The 21,369-nt window shown below is 37.1% G+C and overlaps 1 protein-coding gene across 2 annotated transcripts in view; it reads left to right on the top strand.

The window, feature by feature from the left end:
- The window catches only part of FBXL17 (F-box and leucine rich repeat protein 17), a 526,088-nt gene that overhangs the window by 483,986 nt on the left and 20,733 nt on the right, over nucleotides 1-21,369 (top strand). For both annotated transcript variants that reach the window (XM_024247520.3, XM_054556479.2), the window contains exon 8: nucleotides 19,748-19,890. In XM_024247520.3, the coding sequence (XP_024103288.3) occupies nucleotides 19,748-19,890 (143 nt within the window). The remainder of the gene's footprint in view (nucleotides 1-19,747; nucleotides 19,891-21,369) is intronic.

The raw sequence follows: 21,369 nt of genomic DNA, 5'->3' as shown, positions 1-21,369 counted from the left end.
AGCAGATAGTGGTTTTACAAATCCTCTAATCCCCTGAAATGTAATACTGTCTCTGGAGAGGCTTACTTTATTTAGCATCTAATAAAATCTGTTCAAGAAATTAAGTGCACTGCACTTTGTTAGTTCTCCTCTGTGGATGCAACTTGCTGCTTTTATAGGGTTCGCTTTAAAAAGAGATTGTCACCTAAAATTCAGTAGATTTTACTATATTAGGAGCTTCAGTAAATTCAAACTACTTAAGTAGAAGCTTTTGGGAATGGAATTTTATTTGAAATCTTTCATTACTTGTTGTCTGAAGAGTTCTGCCAAGTAATGCATTTAATGCACACAAATAATTTTTAAGCACATAGTAGTTACTACATGCTGTAAGCATATCTAAAAAAAAGAATGTAATCATTAGTAGAGAGAGAACTACATTATCTGATATTCTTTAGTTAGAACAGTTTGTTTTTGTTGAAAGCATAAAATTTTAGAGAACTAAAATGTTAAATTCTGCCTTTTAACCTTCAAAGCTATTATCACCAAGGATAAATTGCATTTCTTAAACTAATAGTTTGTTTATAACTGTATATATAAATATGATATTACTGATTTGGGAGAACTGTCAATCATAGTCTGTTTTCTTGAAGACATCTCTCTTGACCTGAAAAATAGTTGGCTGAATGTAATGACTATTATATATATTGTGGGTAGATGATAGAAAGAAGTAAATGGAAGCATAATTCTATTTCATCAAGATTTGCTTCAATTAAACCAAGTGGAATTAACCTTACTAAAAGACGAACTGAATCAAGTCTTGTTAATAAACTTATTTTAGCAAAACCAATCCTTACTGAAAATACTCTTTTACAAAAAATATCAGGTGTTTACTTGTTTGTTTTCATGTATCTTGAAATAAAAATAGTGTATGTAAGGTGCTGGTTACATCAGAAAAAAATGTTTCAAATATGTTATGAAGGAAAGATTCAAATTATAGAAACTATTTCTTGAGACTATTTGGAAAAGTTTCAAGTGTCCAAAATTTATTTATTTTTTTTAATATTTAGGGGGTACAAGTACAGATTTCTTAAAATGCATGTATTGGGTGGTGAAGTATGGGCTTTTAGTGTACCCATCACCTGAATAGTGAATATTAGACCCAACAGGTAATTTTTCAACCCTCACTCCCCCTCCTCAGGATTTAATTTTAAATATTATTTTACTCAATGGTAAATACAGTTCTCCAGTTGATAAAGTACATCTGGATGTATACAACTTTAGAAAATCATCCATTCATTCGTATGGAATACCTAAATTTAAGTACAGTGACCTTTGAACAATGTGTAGGGGCACCAACCTCCCATGTAGTCAAAAATCTTCTTTTAAGAGGACTGGAGTGCAGTGCAACAATCATAACTCACTGCAGCCTTGAACTCCTGGGCTCAGGTGATCCTCCCACACCAGCCTTCCCAAGTAGCTGGGACTACAGATGCCTGCCACCACACCTGACTAATTTTTAAAGTTTTGTAGAGACAGGGAGGGTCTCACTATTTGCGCAGGCTGGTCTCCAACTCCTGGCCTCAGGCTGTCCCTCTTGCGTCGGCCTCCCGGAGTGCTGGGATTACAGGTGTGAGCCCAGCCCTTACAACTTTTTGATTCCCCCCCAAGTTAACTACTGATGGCCTACTGTTGATCAGAATGCTTACCGATAACATAAACAGCCAGTTAACACATATTTTTATGTTATATGTATTGTACACTGTGTTCTTACAATAAAGTAAATAGAGAAAAGTCATTAGAGAAATGCAAATCAAAACCACAATGAGATCCCATCTCATTCCAGTTAAAATGGCAATCATGAAAAAGTCAGGAAACAGCAGATGCTGGAGAGGATGTGGAGAAATAGGAACGCTTTTACACTGTTGGTGGGAGTGTAAATTAGTTCAACCATTGTGGAAGACAGTGTGGCAATTCCTCAAAGATCTAGAACCAGAAATACCACTTGACCCAGCAATCCCATTACTGGGTATATACCCAAAGGAATATAAATCATTCTACTATAAAGACACATGCACATGTGTGTTTATTGCAGCACTGTTCACAATAGCAAAGACTTGGAACCCAAATGCCCATCAATGATAGACTGGATAAAGAAAATGTGGCACATATACACCATGGAATACTATGCAGCCATAAAAAAGGATGAGTTCATGTCCTTTGCAGGGACATGGATGAAGTTGGAAACCATCATTCTCAGCAAACTGTCACAGGAACAGAAAAGCAAACACCACATGTTCTCACTCATAAGTGGGAGTTAAACAATGAGAACACATGGATACAGGGAGGGGAACATCGCACACCGGGGCCTGTTGTGAGGTGGAGGCTAGGGTAGGGATAGCATTAGGAGAAATACCTAATGTAGATGACGGGTTGATGGGTGTAGCAAACCACCATGGCACATGTATACCTATGTAACAAGCCTGTAAAATATAATAATAAAAAATGTTAATAACAAAATCATAAGAGAAAATGTATTATTCATTAAGTGGAAGTGAATCATCATAAAGGTCATCATTATAATCATCTTCACATTGAGTAGGCTTACGAGGAGGGGCTGGTCTTTCTGTCTCGGGGTGGCAGAGGAGGAAGAGGTGGAGTACAGGTAAGAGGAGGCAGGAGAGACAGCTACATTCAGTGTAACTTTACAGAAATACAGCATAATTTTTGTCTATTTTCCTTTTTCACTAAAAGTGTTTATGGTACCAATTCTTCTTCCACCATTTGCTTTAGTTTCAGTGCCCACTTCATAGAAGGGTCCAAGTCATTAAAAAAAAAAAAAAGTCCAAAACCGTCTTGAGTAATGGGAACCCTTCTGCCAGATTGTCTAATATCTATTTGTTTTCTTTCACAGCTTCTTTACATCTTCATCCTCATCATCTGGCATTGGTTCAGAAGTACTACTTATCTTCATTTCTGTTAACTGCTCTGGTGTAGTGTCTATTAGTTCTTGAATTTCCCCAAGATCAGATCCTCATCTTGAAATCCTCTACCCCTCACTTTCTTTTTCTTTCTTTCTTTTTTTTTTTTAATCATATCCACGATCTCATTCATGATTTTCTTGATTGGCCCTGTCATAAATCCTGTGAAGTCATGCATATCTGGACAGTTTTCTCCAGCAGTGATTGTTTTCACAGCTTTTTTTTTTTTAATAATAAGAATGGCATCTTCAATGGTGTCATGCTTCCAGACTGTTACATGTTGTATCTGGGTTCTCTTTCACAGCATTGATAATTCTTTTCAAAGAGTACCATGTGTAATGAACCTTAAAGGTCCTTGCAATTTCCTGATCTAGAGGTTGAATTAGAGACATTGCATTTGGAGGCAAGTGGACATTTTGATGCCTTTGGTGTTAAACTCATGGAGTTCTGGGTGGCCGGGGGCATTGTCCAATATCAAAAGAACTTTAAAAGGCAGTTTCTTCCTGGCAAGGTGCTTCTCGACTTCAGGGACAAAGCATCCAAGGATCCAATCCAGAAAAAGTGTTGTCATTATCCAGGCTTTCTTGCTGTACAACCAAGAGACTGGCAGCTGGTATTCATCTTTTCCTTTCAAGGCTCATGGGTTAGCAGCTTTATAGATAAGGGCAATCTTGATCATGAATTCAACTACATTTGCACAAAACAAAGTTAGCTTATCCTTTCCTGCCTTAAATCTTAGTGCTTGCTTCTTTTCCTTACTAATAAAATTTTTTCTGTGGCATTTTTTCCAGAGTAGGGCACTTTCGTCTACATTAAAAATCTGTTCAGACATATATCCTTTCTCTGCTATGATTTTCTTAATGACATCCGGGAACTCTGCTGCCTCTTGGTTGACAGAAGCTTCTTCTCCTATTATCTTGGTATTTTTTTAGGCCAAACCACTTTCTAAAATTATCAAACCATCTTTTGCTGGCATTAAATTCACCATATTTAGATCCTTTGTCTTCCTTTTGCTTTAATTTGTCATTTACTGTAATGACTTCATTTTTTTCTTAAATTATACTAAAGTCTATAGGTATGCCTTTCTTAAAGTAATCCTATACCCACATAAAAGCTATATTTTCAATATGAGATAAAAATGTGTAGTATTTCACAAAAAAAAATGCCAAATTTTCATGCCTGCTGGCCTAGCTGCAATGACAGCTTCACAAATTCTCTCTTCTTATTTTCAATGGTCTTTACATTGGATTCATTTATTCTGGTATGGCAGGCAACTGCAGCTGCAGACCTCAGTCTATAGTATGTATCAAGCAATTCAACTTTTTCTTGTAATGTCATGGCTTTTCTCTGCTTCTTGGGAGCATTTCCAGCATCACTAGTGGCATGTTGTGTATGTCCCATGATGTTATTCCAGGGTTACAGTATTGCATTCAACATGATAAAAAATAGACAAGAACTGCAAGAGATCACTTTTTACTGTGATGTGCAATTTACTGAGAGATGTACTGCTCACGTGGAGATGAGTAGTGTCACACAGTATTTTAAGTGGATGCTCACAATACTCACCTTCTAGTTGGCTCAGCAGTGAACAGTATTTGCACAGTCATAATAATATAAGTATCTTCTATTTTATTTATTCTCCTGCCACACTGAAAGTGAAGACAAGGACTTTCTTTTACTCATCTTTTTTTTTAAATCTCCTTTGTTATTTTGCATGAAGTAATCATACAACAAATATTAGCCAAATTAACCTAAAGTTTAATAGTTCGTTGCATAATTTATTTCTCAACATTATTGACTCTCTTTAACTTCATAATTCTTAAACAAAATAATGATGCGGGATACTTCTGGTTAACATAAAAGTGAGTATCCCCATCCAGAAAGGCACATCCAGCAATTCTTTTTTTACAGTCATGACTCTCCAGTAGTATACCAGTCCCTGAAGAGGTGAGAATATCTTTAAAGAGTCCCAGTTTCACATCCCAAAAATGTCAGGGAAGAGGGATCCAATGGACAGACCATGTTGATGAGCCATCTACATTGTCTGTCACCTTGCCTCCAAATGGAGGAGATTGCCAGAAGTGAAGGGGGGCAAAAGAGGATGACAGAGAGAAAGTGCCAGAATTCAACACAAAAACTACTTAAATCATTGTTATTAATACCATGTAACCTCTTGAACATAGAAACCTGGGAGGAAAATTGTGCCTGCATAAAGGAAGTAATAGGTTTTTGGTAACAGCACTGGACACACAGACAGCTCTAGCTCATTAATCACTTCCCCATATTCCCGACAGATAACCAACCCCGGTCAATCAAAGAAGAAACAATCTGAAAGGAACAAACATAGGATCATTTACAGTACCTGTTAACTTGCATTTTGTTTGAGAGCATCATTTGCAGAAAAGTGGGGATGGGGAGTGAAGTGAGACCAACAGAACAGGAGTGACGCTTGTGGATCTTGTGTCTAAAGGGTTTTGAATCTATAAAAATTAAAAGAGCCTGTGAAGTTCCAGTTAAATAAATTGCTACAGAACAATGAAAACATGTCCTGATAAAGGTATTGACCTAAGATACAAAGAAAGAATATAGCTTCAGACATTAAAAGCTAGATACATAAGAAGGGTAAGAAATCATGTTGGACTTAAGGCTTCTTCACAGCAAACTGATGCACCTATCTATAAAGCCTCGAAGGTAAAATTAAGATGATCCCAAAATTTACTATGTAGCCATGTTGTTCCTTCCCAGGCATGAGGGTACCAGTCTTCTTCAAGCATACAAGAACTTAGGGAATATATGATGAATCTTTCTTTAAAAAAATTCTTAAAGGTGGTATCCAGCTACCAGAGATTAATCACAATAAAGATCTCAAGAACTTAAAAAAAATTGTGGATAAAAGTATGCTAAGTGTAGAACCAAAGGAGAACAACCATGAGAATTGTGGTTACAAAAGACAGAAACATTAAAACCTGATAATATAAAAATGATAATATAGCTAACAAAAATAAAAGGAGGAAGAGGGAAAAGGGAGAAGTGCCTGCCAGTTTTCTCATCTTTCCTAGAACTGATTCCTAATAGATTCTGTCTGAATTTAAAGTGCAGAATTTTTTAAATGACTCCAAATTATTAAAGGGTTCATAAAATTTTGTCTTAATTGATGTAAATTCTTTTAAAAATTATATTTTATGGTAAAGAAATAGCTGAAATTCTGATTCTTATAGTTGCAATTCAGTCTCTTTATTTTGATTAAATTTATGTAAAAACAAATACATTTTTAAAAGCATATGTAATTATATATATGAATGAGATTTATGTATAAATCTCACACATGTATAATTATATATAAGAGTGAGATTTATATATAATGTCCCCCAGGATGGATCAGCTCCAGCTGGTTTTCTTCTTAAGTCATTCCAGGCAGGATTCAGATTATTTGCAACTGAGAATGGTTAGTCAGGTTTGGGACACATGCCTACCCCGGCCTGAAGAAGGCAAGGAATCTTGGATCATATGCCCCAAACTGCATCCTATGGAAAGGAAAATTGAGGGTTTGTTGTGAGAAAATGAGAATTGATGCCAGGCAGGTAAAAACCACCAATGTCCCCCATCTTTGCCTCACTTTAAAACTTGCAGTAAAGTAAGCTTCTCTCCCACTCAGTATGCCACTAGAGGAATTAGCTGATTTAGTTTCTTTATCAGATCTGTTCCTTCATTCCTTTCAAAGTAATTACAGACTGCTTCTTCCCTGTCTCATGACACTGATTATTAGCTAAAGCTAATTCATCAGCTGGATATAGGTGAAACACCTTTAGCTATCTTTCAGGAAAAGCTTAGTAAATTATTTGTCATTCTCCAACCCAAGAAATGTTCTCCCTGTAAGTAAAAGTTTATTAGATACCGTGAGAGGTCTTTGGGTTCAGCCATTTTCTGTCCCAGCTATAATTAGAAAGCTAGGCAAATTATATCAACTCCTAGGGAAAAATCCACACACATACTCTTTTTAATAAATCCAATTTACTCTATTTGCTTGGTATTAACAACTGTTAATGTTATATCCAAATTCCCTTCCTTCCTCGTTGGAAAGAACTATATCGCTACAGCCAGTACATACAAATGGATAGTTAATTACTCGGCACAGAGGGTTATGTGATTCATCACTGCAATGTGGAAGTGAATGTTGCCAATTGTCAGCTCTTTCCAAACTGCATAGTGTTATATGGTTTATGTCGCAATCAATGGTGGCAAAACTCCAGAAAGAAATACCACCTAGGTGTCAGAGACTCATTAAAGTGATCAGTCTGTAGTCCTTCGTCAGTGATTTCCAAACCTAGCTATGTATCAAAATCACTTGGTGACATTTAAGAAAAAAAAAAAAAAAAAAAAGCATTTATCCCCAAACCCACTGGAATCAGAATATTGTTGGTTGGGTCAGGGACAGATTCAGGATTTTGTAGTGCCTGAGGATTATACAATATGTAAGCTCTCATTAAGAAAAAGAATACAACAGTATCTTGTTTTTACAGACTTTCCAAAACATATTACCATGCGAACACACTTCTAGGCCCTTCTAATGTATAGGTCCATGTAAGTGATAAACCCTGAAGCTCAACCTTCATTAGCTTCATGCTGAATCTACCTGTGGGTTAGGGCCTAGAGATAAATGTGTGTGTATATTTGTGTATGTATATGTGTGTGCACATGTGAGCAGTGTGCTTGTGTGCATGGTTTAAGCTCCCAGATGAGCAGATCCAGAACCAGGCCTCTCCCTTCTGTAGCATCCATCCTGTTTATTCTATGCACCTCAAATGTTTTCTCTCAATGTCTTTCCTTTCCCTCCCTGCTTTGTTACTTCCTCTTGTGCTTTCTTTTTCTACCTCCCATTCCTTTGATTGTGTCCCCTACTTTTTCATTAGTTCCTAACCCTGACAATGATACCCACAAGTCCCATTGCTGGGTTTTTGAATTGAAATAATTGCTGGACTTGAGAGATAGACAGGTATATTAGACAGCAAACTGGGAATGGAAGGGGCCATCGATAGGAAGATAATAGAGAATATCAAAAACAGAATATAGAAAATTTATTATTTGCTCTATTCTAATCTAGTTCTCTACTAAACTATCAAAACTGGAAATGTTTTGAATTTCATGTTTTTATTTCCTTTGCCTTTCTTGTGGCAGAAATGCCCATAGCAAAACTCATTGCAAATATCTACGCTAATCCACACTCCAGACAACAGTCTCTGAGTTACAACTGTACTGGTTGCAGTTAGGGAGAAACAATTGTGCTACATTTTCCATGTTTAGTTTTAGTTTGTAAGTAGCTTTATGCTTTTTTTCACATAATTTTACATGATTTTAGGAGTTGGATTTTGGCACCAGTAAATAGCTTTGTTTGCCTTGGGGAGCACTGGATTACAAAGAAAACTCACTGTAGGAAATGTCAAGTTCTTAGTTTTACTCTGGGAAAATTAAGTGATCTATTCAGCAAAAGCCTTTTAAAAATGTTTTTCTTTTTACTTTGTAAAAATAAAACATGCATAATGTTGAAAAATTTTAAATACACAAACATGTAAGGAAAAATATGTATTACCTATAATCTTCCCCAAGCAAAGACATCTCAGTGACACAATCATCACAGTGATTGACATACTTGTAGCTACCCAATAAATATTTTTAGAATGAAAGAATAAGTGTGAACTCTAGACCAATATACAAGACCGCTTTCTGATTTTTCCCCTAAGTGCTTATAATTGTGATAACTAATATGTACACACAGACAGTCCCTAGCTTACATTGGTTTGAGTTATGATTTTTCAATTTTATGATGGTGTGAAAGCAATACACATTCAGTAGAGATGGTACTTAGAGTTCTCATACAACCATTTTGTTTTTTCCTTTCAGTATAGTATTCAATAAATTATATGAGATATTCAATAACTTTATTATAAAATGGGCTTTGTGTTAGATGATTTTGCCCAGCTGTAGGCTGATGTAAGTGTCTGAGCACGTTTAAGGCGGGCTAGGCTAAGTTATGATGTTCTGTAGGTTGGGTATATTAAATGCACTTTCAACTTACGATATTTTCAACTTATGATGGGTTTATTGGGACATAACCGCATCATAAGTTGAAGAGTATCTCTATTTAAAGAAATATATATTGAATAATAAGAAAGACTCAGCTAGTCAATGATGACGCAAAGATTAATAAGAGTGGTCTTCACCCCCTCAGTGGAGTTTATATCCAGTAGAAGAAATCAGTGTATTCCTACCAATCCAGGGACACTTAGACACACAAGGACACAAAGAGCAACTATGTAAAATTCCATGTAAGAAATTCCTTCAAAATCTAAGAGCCAAGAAATTTTTTTTTTCTTTTTACATCCTTGAGTCCTCTTTTTCTCACTCCACATTCAATCTATGAGCATATGCTGTTGGTCCTATCTTTAAAATTGATTCAAAATTCAACCCCTTCTCTCCATCTCTATTATGCAGCCCTAGGCCAATCCATTATCACTTCTTGCTTGGATAATTGCAATGGCCTCCTTATTGGTCTTCCTGCTTCTGTTCTTACCTCCTTACAGTCTGTTCTCAACCCAGAAGCTGGAGCAATTCGTTGAAAAGTTAATTTAAATTATATCACTCCTGTGCCCCAAATATTTCAGTCGATTCCCATTTTATTTAGAGTGAAAGCCAATATTGTTAAAAATGGCCTACAAGGTTATTTTTCCATCCTCTTCCATTAACTCCCTGTTTCTCATCTCAACGGCACTCCATCGTTTTGGAACAAGCCAGCAGTCTTCCTACCTCATGGCCTTGGCACTAGGTTTTCTCTGCATGGAAAGCCTTTCCCATAGATACCTTTATGGCTTACTCCCCCACCGTTTCAGGTTTTGGTCAAATGTCACTTTCTTTATGAGGCCTTCCCTAGCAGACTTCATTAAAACTGCAACACTCTCATCCTGGTCTCTGCTTTATTTTTCTCCAAAGAATTATTGCCATCTGACAAATTATATATTCTACTTATTTATTTGTATCCAGAATACAAGTTCCACAAGACCAGGAATTTGATCTTTTTATCCCCAACCACTAAAACATTTGCCTGACACATAGTGGGTACTCAATTTGTATTTGTCAAATGAAAGAAAAGATAATCTATTCACTCTGCCATTATCCCCCATGTTCTTCCCTTTTCCTTTGTTTTCCTTTGCTTCACTATCAAAATACTTCTACAATGTTTATTGGTCAGCCTGACAACATGTATGTTTTCACCAACCTTGGTGTCTTTTAAGTGGCGTTCGCTGAAATCACGTCCTACTCTGATACACAGTAGGTCAGACAATTTTTTTTTTTTTTCTTAAGACAAGGTCTCGCTCTGTCTCCCAGGCTGGAGTGTAGTGGCGTGATCTTGGCTCAGTGCAACCTCCACCTCCCAGGCCCAAGCAGTCCTCCCACCTCAGCCTCCCCAATAGTTGGGACCACAGGTGCACATCACCACACCCAGCTTATTTTTTTTTTTATTTTTTGTAGAGACGAAGTTTTGCCATGTTGCCCAGGCTGGTCTTGAACTCCAGGCCTCAAGCGATCTGCCTGCCTTGACCCCCCAAAGTACAGGGATTACAGGCATGAACCACCATGCCCAGCTTCAGACAGTTTTTTATTTTTTAATCTGAGACCAGCTTAAAACTGACATTCTGTCTTTACAGTGGACTGAAAACCTCAGTTTAGGGAGCTGGACAAGGCAGATGTATGACAGAGACACTAATGTACTTTCCCGTCTCTGCAAACTAACATATTTAAACCCAGAATTCACTTCTCATAAAGTGAGGAAATCTAATGTAATGTCAGGATTTTGGAAAGGATGCATAATTCTTTGATAAGTAATATATGTATTTATGCAGGCTGGAATAAAAAAGAATCATTGAACCAGGGACTTTAGGTTCTCAGCGAATGTTAGAGTTGTAAGGTTCTTTTTCTTCCTCATCTTTAATTTTAAAATTTAATAGGGGGATCGTCAGGGGAACCTAACATTCTACTCAAAGGGTTGGTTCCCACCAAATACAGCACCACTGAAAACCAGAGCAGTGGATCAGGTTCCTGTTAAATATATGTTAGTGCTAAATATGCCCCTTGTTTTTGACATTTTTGGAAGTCACATAATAGGAATCATTTCTACATACTCAATCAAATTTGTGTCTGTTTTCAAAATAAAAATAAATAAGAAGGGACAAGGGATAAATGCTTATCCTTGCTGCTGCTGCTGCTGCTTAAGACATTTGTTTAAAAAATTCTTCACTTGAACTGACTTTTCCACCAACTTGTTCATCTCATAGGAAGGAAAGCAGATGCAACCTGTAAATAAGGCTTGCATTACCATTTCAGGAGTTACAGGGCAGGAGAGTCTCTTCCCAGAAAGGTCAAGGGCCACAGCCAGCTTGCTCCCTTTGTGAGTCAGACAATACCTACGTGTTGCTATTCTGAATTCAATAAGCAGAGTTATATAAAACGAATGCCCCTGTGTGCAGCTGCTTGGAAATGCTAGCACAATTCAAATTTTTAGTCTCTAATGTTATCTACCATTGATGGGCAATCATTTTTATTATTTGTGTTTTTCCACTTGATTTTCAGGGATTCAAAGTTTCTAAATAAAAAGTACTCCACCATCTTTAAAATTTTCACAAACAATTGAGCATTTGCAACATTTTCTATAACCTTATTTTTTCCTGAATTTACTTAAGTTTCACGTCTTCAGATTACATGGGAAATTATCTGGTGTTTAGAAAGCTATTATTTGCTGTAATCTAATAATAGAAAAATTATGTGCCTTCCCATCATTAATTTAATGTAATAGATGTCTACTAAGTATTTCAAGGGTAGAGGCACTCTGCTAGAAATTTTTTTAAAGTATGGCACCATGATAAAGATACACAATACCATTAATCCTTAGGGAAATGGAAATTAAAACCCACGAGACGGTACTACTACGTACCCACTGGAACAGCTGTAATCCAAGAGAGACACATTATCAAGTACCAAGAATGCAAGTGAAACTGGAACCTTGCATACATACTGGTGGGAATGTGAAATGGTACAACCACTTTGGGAAAACACTTTAGCAGATTTTTTTTATAAAGTTAAACGTAACACTTACCATGTGACCCAGAAAGTCCACTCATAGGCAGTTACCCACGTGAAATGAAAACCTATGTCCACACGAAGACATGTATGCAAAAGTTCACAGCAGCATTATCTGTAATAGCCCCAAGGCGGAAACCACCCAGATGTCCATCAGCAGAATGAAATATTATACAGCATTGAGAAATGAATAACACTACCAGTATACATAACGTGGATGGATCTCACATGCATAATGGGCAGCTAAAAACCCAGAAGAATGTTTGGTGTTTGACTCTATATAAAGTTCAAAACAGGAATGGTAATGTGTGTGACTGCAAGTCAAGATAATGATTATCCTTGTTGGGAGAATAGAAGTGACTGAAGCGGGGATGAAAGACCGCAGCCGTGCTGGGCTTGCTCTGTTTCTCAGCCTGGAAACTATCACACAGCTGTGTGAACTTTACTAAAATTCATCAAGGTGTACCCTTCAGACATGTGCAACTTTCTACAGTTAGTTATGCTTCCAGAAAGTTAATGAAAACTATGAAAAATGAGTGACACTTGATTTTCAGACATTCAGAGGTCCTAGATAAAACTCACTCCATATTCACTGCTTCAAGGATTTTACAATCTAATGGGGAAGACAAACATGTTGATAAATAATTTTAACATGAAGCAAACTCTGGTAAGTGCTACATTAGAAATATAAAATAAGTACAATGAAGAAAAGGAAAATGTTTACAAAATATTGCAAAAAAAAGAACTATCTGGAAAAATGTTTTAGAGTGTGGACAGTGGACAGTTTACTATAGATAATAGGAAGAATATAATAATGTATAAAAATGGATGGAAAGGACATAAATTAGAAGTAAAGAGATTTAAAAGTATTGGATTATATACAAAGTAACTAGCATTTGAGAGACCAAACTGTTTTAAAGTGTCAGAACACATTAGCTATTTATATCCTTAAAAGGGAGCTCTTTTGTTTTCACTTGACTGACTTTGCCCAAGCTGTAGGTTATTCTGTTCCAGTGGTTCTCAGCCCTAGCTGCACGTCAGGATCACAGAAACTTTTATAGCTTCTCCGGAATCAGATTCTCCAGGGGTGGGACTCAGGCATCTGTACTTTGAATAGGCACCTGTGATTCTCCTGAACAGCCTGAGTTAGGAACCATCCCTGTAGTCCCTGCGGGGTGGAGGGAGCCTTCGCAGGGACCATCAGTGCAACAAATGATTCTGAAAGTGTCATTTCTTTGTTTTTGGAGCTTCTGTGTCTTCTACAAAGAAGAGCACGTTTCGTATTTATCTCTTTGTAACCGTGCCAAGAAATTTCTTTGCAAATGGCTTTTATCGAAGTATTACATGAAAGATGTTAATCCTACTGTTAAATTTTAACCCTAATTCTTTCAAGCACTAGGGCTTTTCTTCTGATTTTATTACAGGTACATAGATCCATAGCAGAAGATAGAACTGGAAAGGACAAAATGGCACATGCAGGTCGCTTGTTAATGCACTTGTATGACTAATCTTCCTTCTATTGAGGAGGAAATGTATTTTTAGTTCTCACATTTATATATCCGAGGTTCCATTGTGAAAATGTTGTCACTTAGAAAATTTTAGTCCTCTACTTAATTCATTCACTTTGTTATCTATTCTTAGCTTATCCATACTTTTTTTTACTCCTTGTTTTGAAATCATTTTAGAATTACAGAAAAGTTGCAAAAATAGTGGAGTTCACGTATGCTCTTCACCCAGCTACCTCTAACTTTAACAACCTCTACAACCACGATACACTTATCAAAACCAGGAAATTAACACTGAAACAGTTAAATTAAGTGAACTACAAGTCTTATTTAAATTTAACTAGTTTTCCCTGATTTGTCTGTTCCAGGGTCCAACTCAGGACCCCACATTGTGTTTAGTTGTCATGTCACCCTAGTTTCCTCCAATTTGTAACAGCTCCTTGTTCTTTTTTTTTTTGTATTTCATTACCTTGACCCTTTTGATGAGGACTAGTGAATTAATTTGTAGAATGTTTTTCACTTTGGATTTGTGTGATGTTTTCTTATAAGTACATTGAAGTTATTCATCTTGGCAAGAATATTGTAGAAGTGATTAGGGAGTATATATAATGTTAATATGTTTATATTTATCTGATTATTTGTATCATTTTGGACTTGTGGATACTTACTTTATGAACTATAATCCATACTATCATTATTTATTTTGATGCTCAGATTGTTCCAGCTTTGGTCACTGGCAGCTTCTTCTGATTGGATCCTGTGTCCTTTTGAAATGCCCCCATTGTTTTAAAAGCTTTTCTTTTTCTGATGTCACTAGATGTTCCAGACTCATCTTGTACTTTCCCTGCTCCAGTCCTGGAATCAGCCATTTCTCTACGAAGCTCTGATTCCTTTCATTGGAGAATGATATTTAGAAACCAAGATCTGAGTGCTGCTAGGGTGCCATTGCCCTCAGTTCCTCCCAGCAGAAAGAGCTAGGAAATATATGTATGTATACTAAACCAGGAATACACATACACAATACTTATTACTTACTTCTATAGCTATCTATGTATCTGTGTATGTGTGTGCCTCTCCTATTTTCTTATTTGTAACTTCTTTTTCTAACAATGAAAACACTAGCTGTCGTTATTTACAATCCTAGATTACACAGAGTAGTTACTGAATTCCTAACTCATACTCCTGTGACAAATAAATTTACTTGTTATAGTATACTATTTGTTTGCTTACAGTTCTTTTTGGTTTTCCTCTTATACAGTCAAGATCATGTTTCCAAAGTGACTTAAATTCATTTTTAATTCCTGTCCCCTTTGGCATAGTTATATTATTCATCTGGGTTATGCTGTTTATTTGGGTTCATTTGTTACTGTTTGTATTCCTCTTCGGATTCTTACACATTTTTTTTTTATTTTGGAAAGTGTGTAAAGCATTACTATGGTTCAGAGAGTCAAAGCTATATAAAAAGAACTATTACAAGAAGTATCTCTTCTTATCTCTCTTCTTCCTCACAACCCCACCCCCACATCTCGTGCCTGCTTCTTTATTTTTTACCAACCTTTATAGTTACACAGTATTTTGTGGTTTCTGGTTTATGCTTCTCCTGTTACTTGTACACAGATGAGCAGATTAATATGTATTTTATTATATTCCCTTGTGCTTTTTATGAAGGGTGGTAGCATATAAACTCTTTTGGCCTCTGCTTTTGTTTTACTTAATGATTTGAAAATCATTCCAAATTAATTCCTAGGGATTTTTCTTATTCATATTTTTAGAGTGGCATAGTATTATTCATTTGTGTGGTTATAGCATTGTTATTCGACCACTCTCCTATGTATGGATATTTAGGCTGTTACCATTATTTTGCAATTACAATCAGTGCTCCAATAAATAAACTTGTATATATTGAAGTAATTTTGTACTATTAGAGGTATATTGTCAGAGTAGATTCCTAGAAATGGAATTTCTTGGTCAAAATTAAGTGCGTGTGTGCTTAAGTCTTTTAATCACTCTGTCTGTCATTTGTATGCCTATGGGAATGACTATTAGGGGGTTAATGTATATCCTTCATCAACACACAAGTTACTGAACTACAGCTTTTAATTTGTGTACCTTTTTTAAAATTTAACTTTCTTCATTAGCTGCACTTAGTACATTAAAAAGTATATTAAAATTGCATTGGAGTTAGGAATTAGTCTTGCATAATTTATCCCTTTTGAAGGTTCAATAAATACTATTGTAATGTGTCAACAGCCTGTAATGAAGGTAGTAATGATACATTACATTTACAGCCCTATCAGCCCAGGTGCAGACTAGAAGTTTATGATCACTGATAGAGAGTAGGCAGTTCAAGACTCTAGCAGTGACATAATGACTAAGTATTTATATAATGCTATCATTTCCCCAGAGTTTTTTATTTTTCAAAATTCTTTCAAGTCTTTTCATTTTATAGCAACTACACAACTGTAGGATGGATTGGGGAAATATCAAATAAATCATGACATTTATGTAGTGCAAAGTCCCTTACATCTATCATCTCACCTGAGCCACAAACCAACCTCATGAAGTATGGACAAATAATCAACCTCCCCATTGTCCAGGTAAGGATGCTGAGACTCAGAAAAGTTAAATGTGATCCCGATGCCAAACATCTACTAGGTAGTAAGGCTAGAACCGAACTTGAGACTAGACCACACTACAGGTTTTATAGCTAGCTTGTGAAACAACAATGAAAAACTGTCCAAGGACATGATATAGTCAAAGAGAGGCAAATTACGTGCTGTATATTTTGGAATCAAAAGATTCCCTCAGGCCTCTTGGACATAGGGTACATACTTGGCTACCTGAGTGGTGAAGAGAAATCCGTTCTGACCATATGCAGGGCTCTGCTCCCACCCTAGGTGCTGCTGTTGTAACAGAATAAGCACTGGCCTTGGAGCCAAATAACCTTAGTTTGCACCCTGGTTCTGCCACTTTATTAGATGTTTGGGCCCTGGTGAGCTATTGAACCTCTGTTTTCTTACCTCTGAAGTGGTTATTGTTCTGCAGAGCTGTTGGAACAATTGAGAGTAACTTCATCAGAGAGACCCTCCCTGAAGCCCCCAGCTAAATATTATTGTATCCTACAGTGGTCAGTCCATTTCCTTCAGAGCACTTGTCACAATTTAGAGTTATGTTTACTTTCATGTTTATTTGTTTCACATCTGTCTCTTCTGCTAGACTATAAACTTCATGACATCAAGGACTCTGCTTGGTTTTGTTACTCTGTGTCTCTTATACCTACCCCAGTGCCATTAATCACTGAATAAATCTCTCTGAAATGAGTATTCCCACTTTCTTTTACTTGTTTTTACTTCAGCCACGTAGAATACCTGCAGCTCACTTGTCCTTTCCCATCTCTCTACTTTCACACATGCTGTTTCCTTTGCCCAGCATACCTATCCTTGCTCCTTTGTTTATCTGGAAAACCCTTACTCATCCTTCAAGACCTAACTCAGCTGTTCTGTGAGGGCTTCTGATGTATCCGCATTTCCCTGAAGCGTGAGGGGGCTCTTACGCCCCCTTAGCATGCCTCTGTTACAGTTGTTGCTGTATTCAATGGATATGTTTAAGAACCTTCTCTGTACGAGGCATGTGCTAGGTGCTGGGCATACAGCAATGAATAGGAGCTGTCGTTCTAATGAGGGAGTGGGCCACAAAGAAGTAAACAAATAATAACATTCCCAATAGCAATAAATGCTAGGGTGATCAGTTCTGAGAAGTTGACCTTTGACCTGAGATCAGAAACGTAAGGAGTTGGGAAAGGGAAGAGATGGTGGGTGAGCCTTGGATTGTGACTGTTTACTGGGCTGTTCCTTATTTCTACCCCACCTCGCACCCACCCCCCACCTCCACTCAACTGGCCTCTGAGCTCCATGAATCTTATGTTCCCAGTAGCCAGCACAGGCCCAGTATGTCACACTGCAGTTCCACCACTGGTGGCATGGCCTATCAGAACTGCCAGGTGCCTTGCCCCATGATTCTGCTGGGAGCTGGCTCCCAACTTAAAATCCACTCCTCCACTTACTATCTTGTGACACTAGGAAAGTTATTCAATCTCTCTGTGACTCCGTTTCCTGATTATTAAAGTGGAAATAACAGTAAGACTTAATAGGGTTGCAGTTAGTAATAAATCTGACAATACACCTGAAATTCTTAGCCAAGGGCCTGGCACATGGAATGTAGTCAGTAAATGTTGGCAAAAATGCTCTAGAGCTCACGAGGTGCTTATTAAATAAATGAATGAGTTAAGAATAAAAAAGTTTCATTCTAACGTCAGTAAATAGTACTAAGTCAAAAGAAAAACCTTCAAACATCAGTGATTTTACCACCCAGAATCAATAGCTATTGACTCTTTATCAGCTTCTAAAGCAGGCTGTGATAGTCCAGGTCTTTTCTGGATAGCACTGGGCTTTCGTGTTCTAGCCTCAGACCTCAATGAAACAACTGCACAAAATCTACCAACCTCAGGCCATCCTGCAAGTGATGCTTTGTCATCTTTGGAAATCATAGTTTGAGCACTTTGTATTAAAAGGGATTTATTTTATATATCCCCTACTTCATTTTTCTTAGCAGATCTTCAGGATATCATAACCAATGAAAGTCATGATGATACCAGAGAGAACAATTTTCTTAGGTCAGAGACACCAAAATTAACCTGGGATGTTGCTCCTTCTATACAAAAAAAGTATTCAGACCATTTCTGCAAACTTTTAGTAGTTGGCCAATCCCCAAACCCCTTGGAAAACTTTAAATATCAAAACAGCATGCACAAAGATGAAAACATTAACAAACTGGTACATAAAGAACTTTTTTAAAAAAATTGTCTCTCTATTGTATTTTCACTGGAAAACACTGGGATCATGATTGTTGTTTTTATAAACATTAAATATCTGGCTACTTGGGAGTGCTTTCCTACTGGAATGTACGGACATGAGTTTTCTAGTAAAAAAAAAAAAAAATACTGCGGTAATTAGCAAAGAAAGATTTTGCCAAATATTCTCTTCTGTGAGCTGTAGGAGTAAACATTTGTTAACATGTGTACTAAAGTCTAAATTATCCATCTAGTCAACACATTTTGGGAACTATCATTCACCTTTATTGTCACGGAAATCAACTTATGCTATCTTAGAATGAGGAAATTATCAGAAAACCATTTCTCTTTTTCTTTTTGATATTTGTGGCACTGTTTTCAGGGTTTTGATTCACAAACCAGTGCACCATAAACTGGTGCTGGGGTATTGAAATCTGTTTTTCTGCTCCTTAAATATAGAGGTGGGCACATTTATCAAAGTCGGTAGAAAAGAGCCACTTCACCAATTGGTCACTGTGATGGGGTGATGGGCTATGGGACTTTGCAGTGATTAGATTATGGGATAAGTGTCTGCACTTTAGTGGTGGTACAATGCTAAACAACCGAGAAGACTACAGATACTCTCATAGTTTACAGATGACAGGCTTCATTTTGTATGTTAATAGAAGGAAGACTTCTGATAGGATGAGGAAATTCACCATAACAAATGCATTCCCTTTACTGCACTCTAGCATGGCACCAATTAAAATCAGCTGTATGTATGATGTACTCTTAATTCCTAACAGTCCCAAGAAGCGCTAATGTGAAAATATTTTATACTTTTACATTTTACAGGTCATGAACAGATGGAAAAAATTATGCCAATTGGTAAAGACATTCACATGCAGTATAACACTCCTCAAAATGGTGTTTACATGTGTTCTTCTTTAAAAAAAAATTAAAGTTATCTTGGGTAAAATTAAGTTAGTACTTGGGTTTTTTTAAATGTTGTATCTGTAATACATTTTAATTTATTCCTTCTGCAGAGCTGAATGTTTGAAAGTACAGGTAACTTTGTAATGAATAAAACTGATAAAAGGTTGTGTCCAATGAAAGGGAAATTATGGAATGATTATTCACTTTGCAAATGGGTTTGTCATAGGGAAGCTTTCCTAACGCATTTCAAATTTAATTTAGTTTATAAAACATTCATTTACACACAAAATTTCAGGAACAAATTTAGTGAGGAAATGAGATGAATAGTCATAATAAGATAGAGCTCCCTTACACTGCTAACATTAATGCTTTCTCTCTGTCCCTTCTTGCAGCACTGATAGCCATTGGGCGATACAGCATGACAATAGAGACTGTGGATGTTGGATGGTGTAAAGAAATTACAGACCAAGGAGCCACCCTGATTGCACAGAGCAGCAAGTCTCTGAGATATTTGGGGCTGATGAGATGTGATAAAGTAAGAGTTGACTATCAAGTTGTTTGCTTTCTACATAACAGTATAGTTAATAGCTTGATGTCATATCCTCTCTCCTTCTCTATCCCCACCCCCGTGTATTATATATTATATATACATTTTATATATATATACAATTATAGCTATGCATGTTTGCCTGCTTTTGTAAACTAATCTGAGATTATCTTTGTATTTCCCCACTTAATAATGAATTTTATACTTAAGCAGAAAGAAAAAGTAATCATATACATAGTCAACTTAGAGTTTGGCATCCTATTCATAAGTCCATGGACCAAAATGTAAAAGGTTACATGACAAACTGCAATTTGCAGGGTCTAACCGTAAAATTATATTCTGGGTTTCAAGTTTCCAGCAACAGTAAAGGTGGAAAGAACAGTGCCAAATTGGTTTTTTACAAGTGTGTAATTTTGGTACTGAACATCTATGTATTCTGGCCATTTGGGACCAAGAAAGGGCCAGTGAGGGGGTATGTGGGAATTTGCATCTCCCCATACATCAGATGCCACTCCTAGCACATGATAAGAAGTGGTTCCAGAGGTCCTGGTGGAAGGCCTGTAGAACCAGCCAGGGATGTGAGCATGAGTTTAGGAAATGGTGTAGCATTTAACGTGGGACTCTTTGAAGACTGAGAAAACAGATAATAAAAATCTATACTGACGCCTGTAATCCCAGCACATTGGGAGGCCAAGGCAGAAGGATCACTTGAGCCCAGGAATTTGAGACCAGCCTGGACAACATGGCAAAACCCTGTCTCTACCCCCCTTCCCCAGCCAAAAAAAAATTAGCCAGGCATAATGGCGCATACCTGTAGTCCCAGCTACTCGGGAAGCTAAGGTGGGAGGATCACCTGAGCTCAAGAGGCCGAGGTTGCAGTGAGCCGTGATTGTGCCACATCACCTCAGCCTGGGTGACAGAGCAAGACTGTGTCCCAAACAAACAAAAAAACCTATACTGGACACCAGGAACTCCACAGGTGTTTTCTTCTTTGTTTATTCCATGTTTTTCCTATAACAAGTCTAAGAAATAGTTATTTGCATTGTGAAGGGGAGAAAATGGAGGCTCAGAAAGACCAGTCAGTGGCCCAGGGATACTCTGGCAAGACTTCATGCCGGGTCTTTGGAGTCTGTTTCCAGTGCTGCTGGCACAACCCAGGGGGCAGTCTCTGGCCACGGGGACTGCTTCCCTTAGAAAAGGTCCAGTTCAGATACTTGCTCAGAAAGTGCCGCCATCTTGTACTAATTTACACATGTGTGCTACTTTTATAAATGGTGATTAGGAACAAATCTAGCAAAATAATGTGAAACTAAATAGACATGCCATTCAAAGGGCATGCATCTTCTAAATGTAGCAAATCTGGGGGCAAATGAAGTATGGCCCAAAGCCCTTGTGTCCTTTGTCATTTTTTGTTAATTGGCTAATTCTTTTCTCCAAACACTTTAGAATCCCAACTTATATGAGACC

Source organism: Pongo abelii, chromosome 4 (genome assembly GCF_028885655.2).
Source record: "Pongo abelii isolate AG06213 chromosome 4, NHGRI_mPonAbe1-v2.0_pri, whole genome shotgun sequence".
In the NCBI taxonomy this organism is placed as follows: Eukaryota; Metazoa; Chordata; class Mammalia; order Primates; family Hominidae; genus Pongo; species Pongo abelii.
This window is presented reverse-complemented; position numbering and strand designations above follow the sequence as displayed.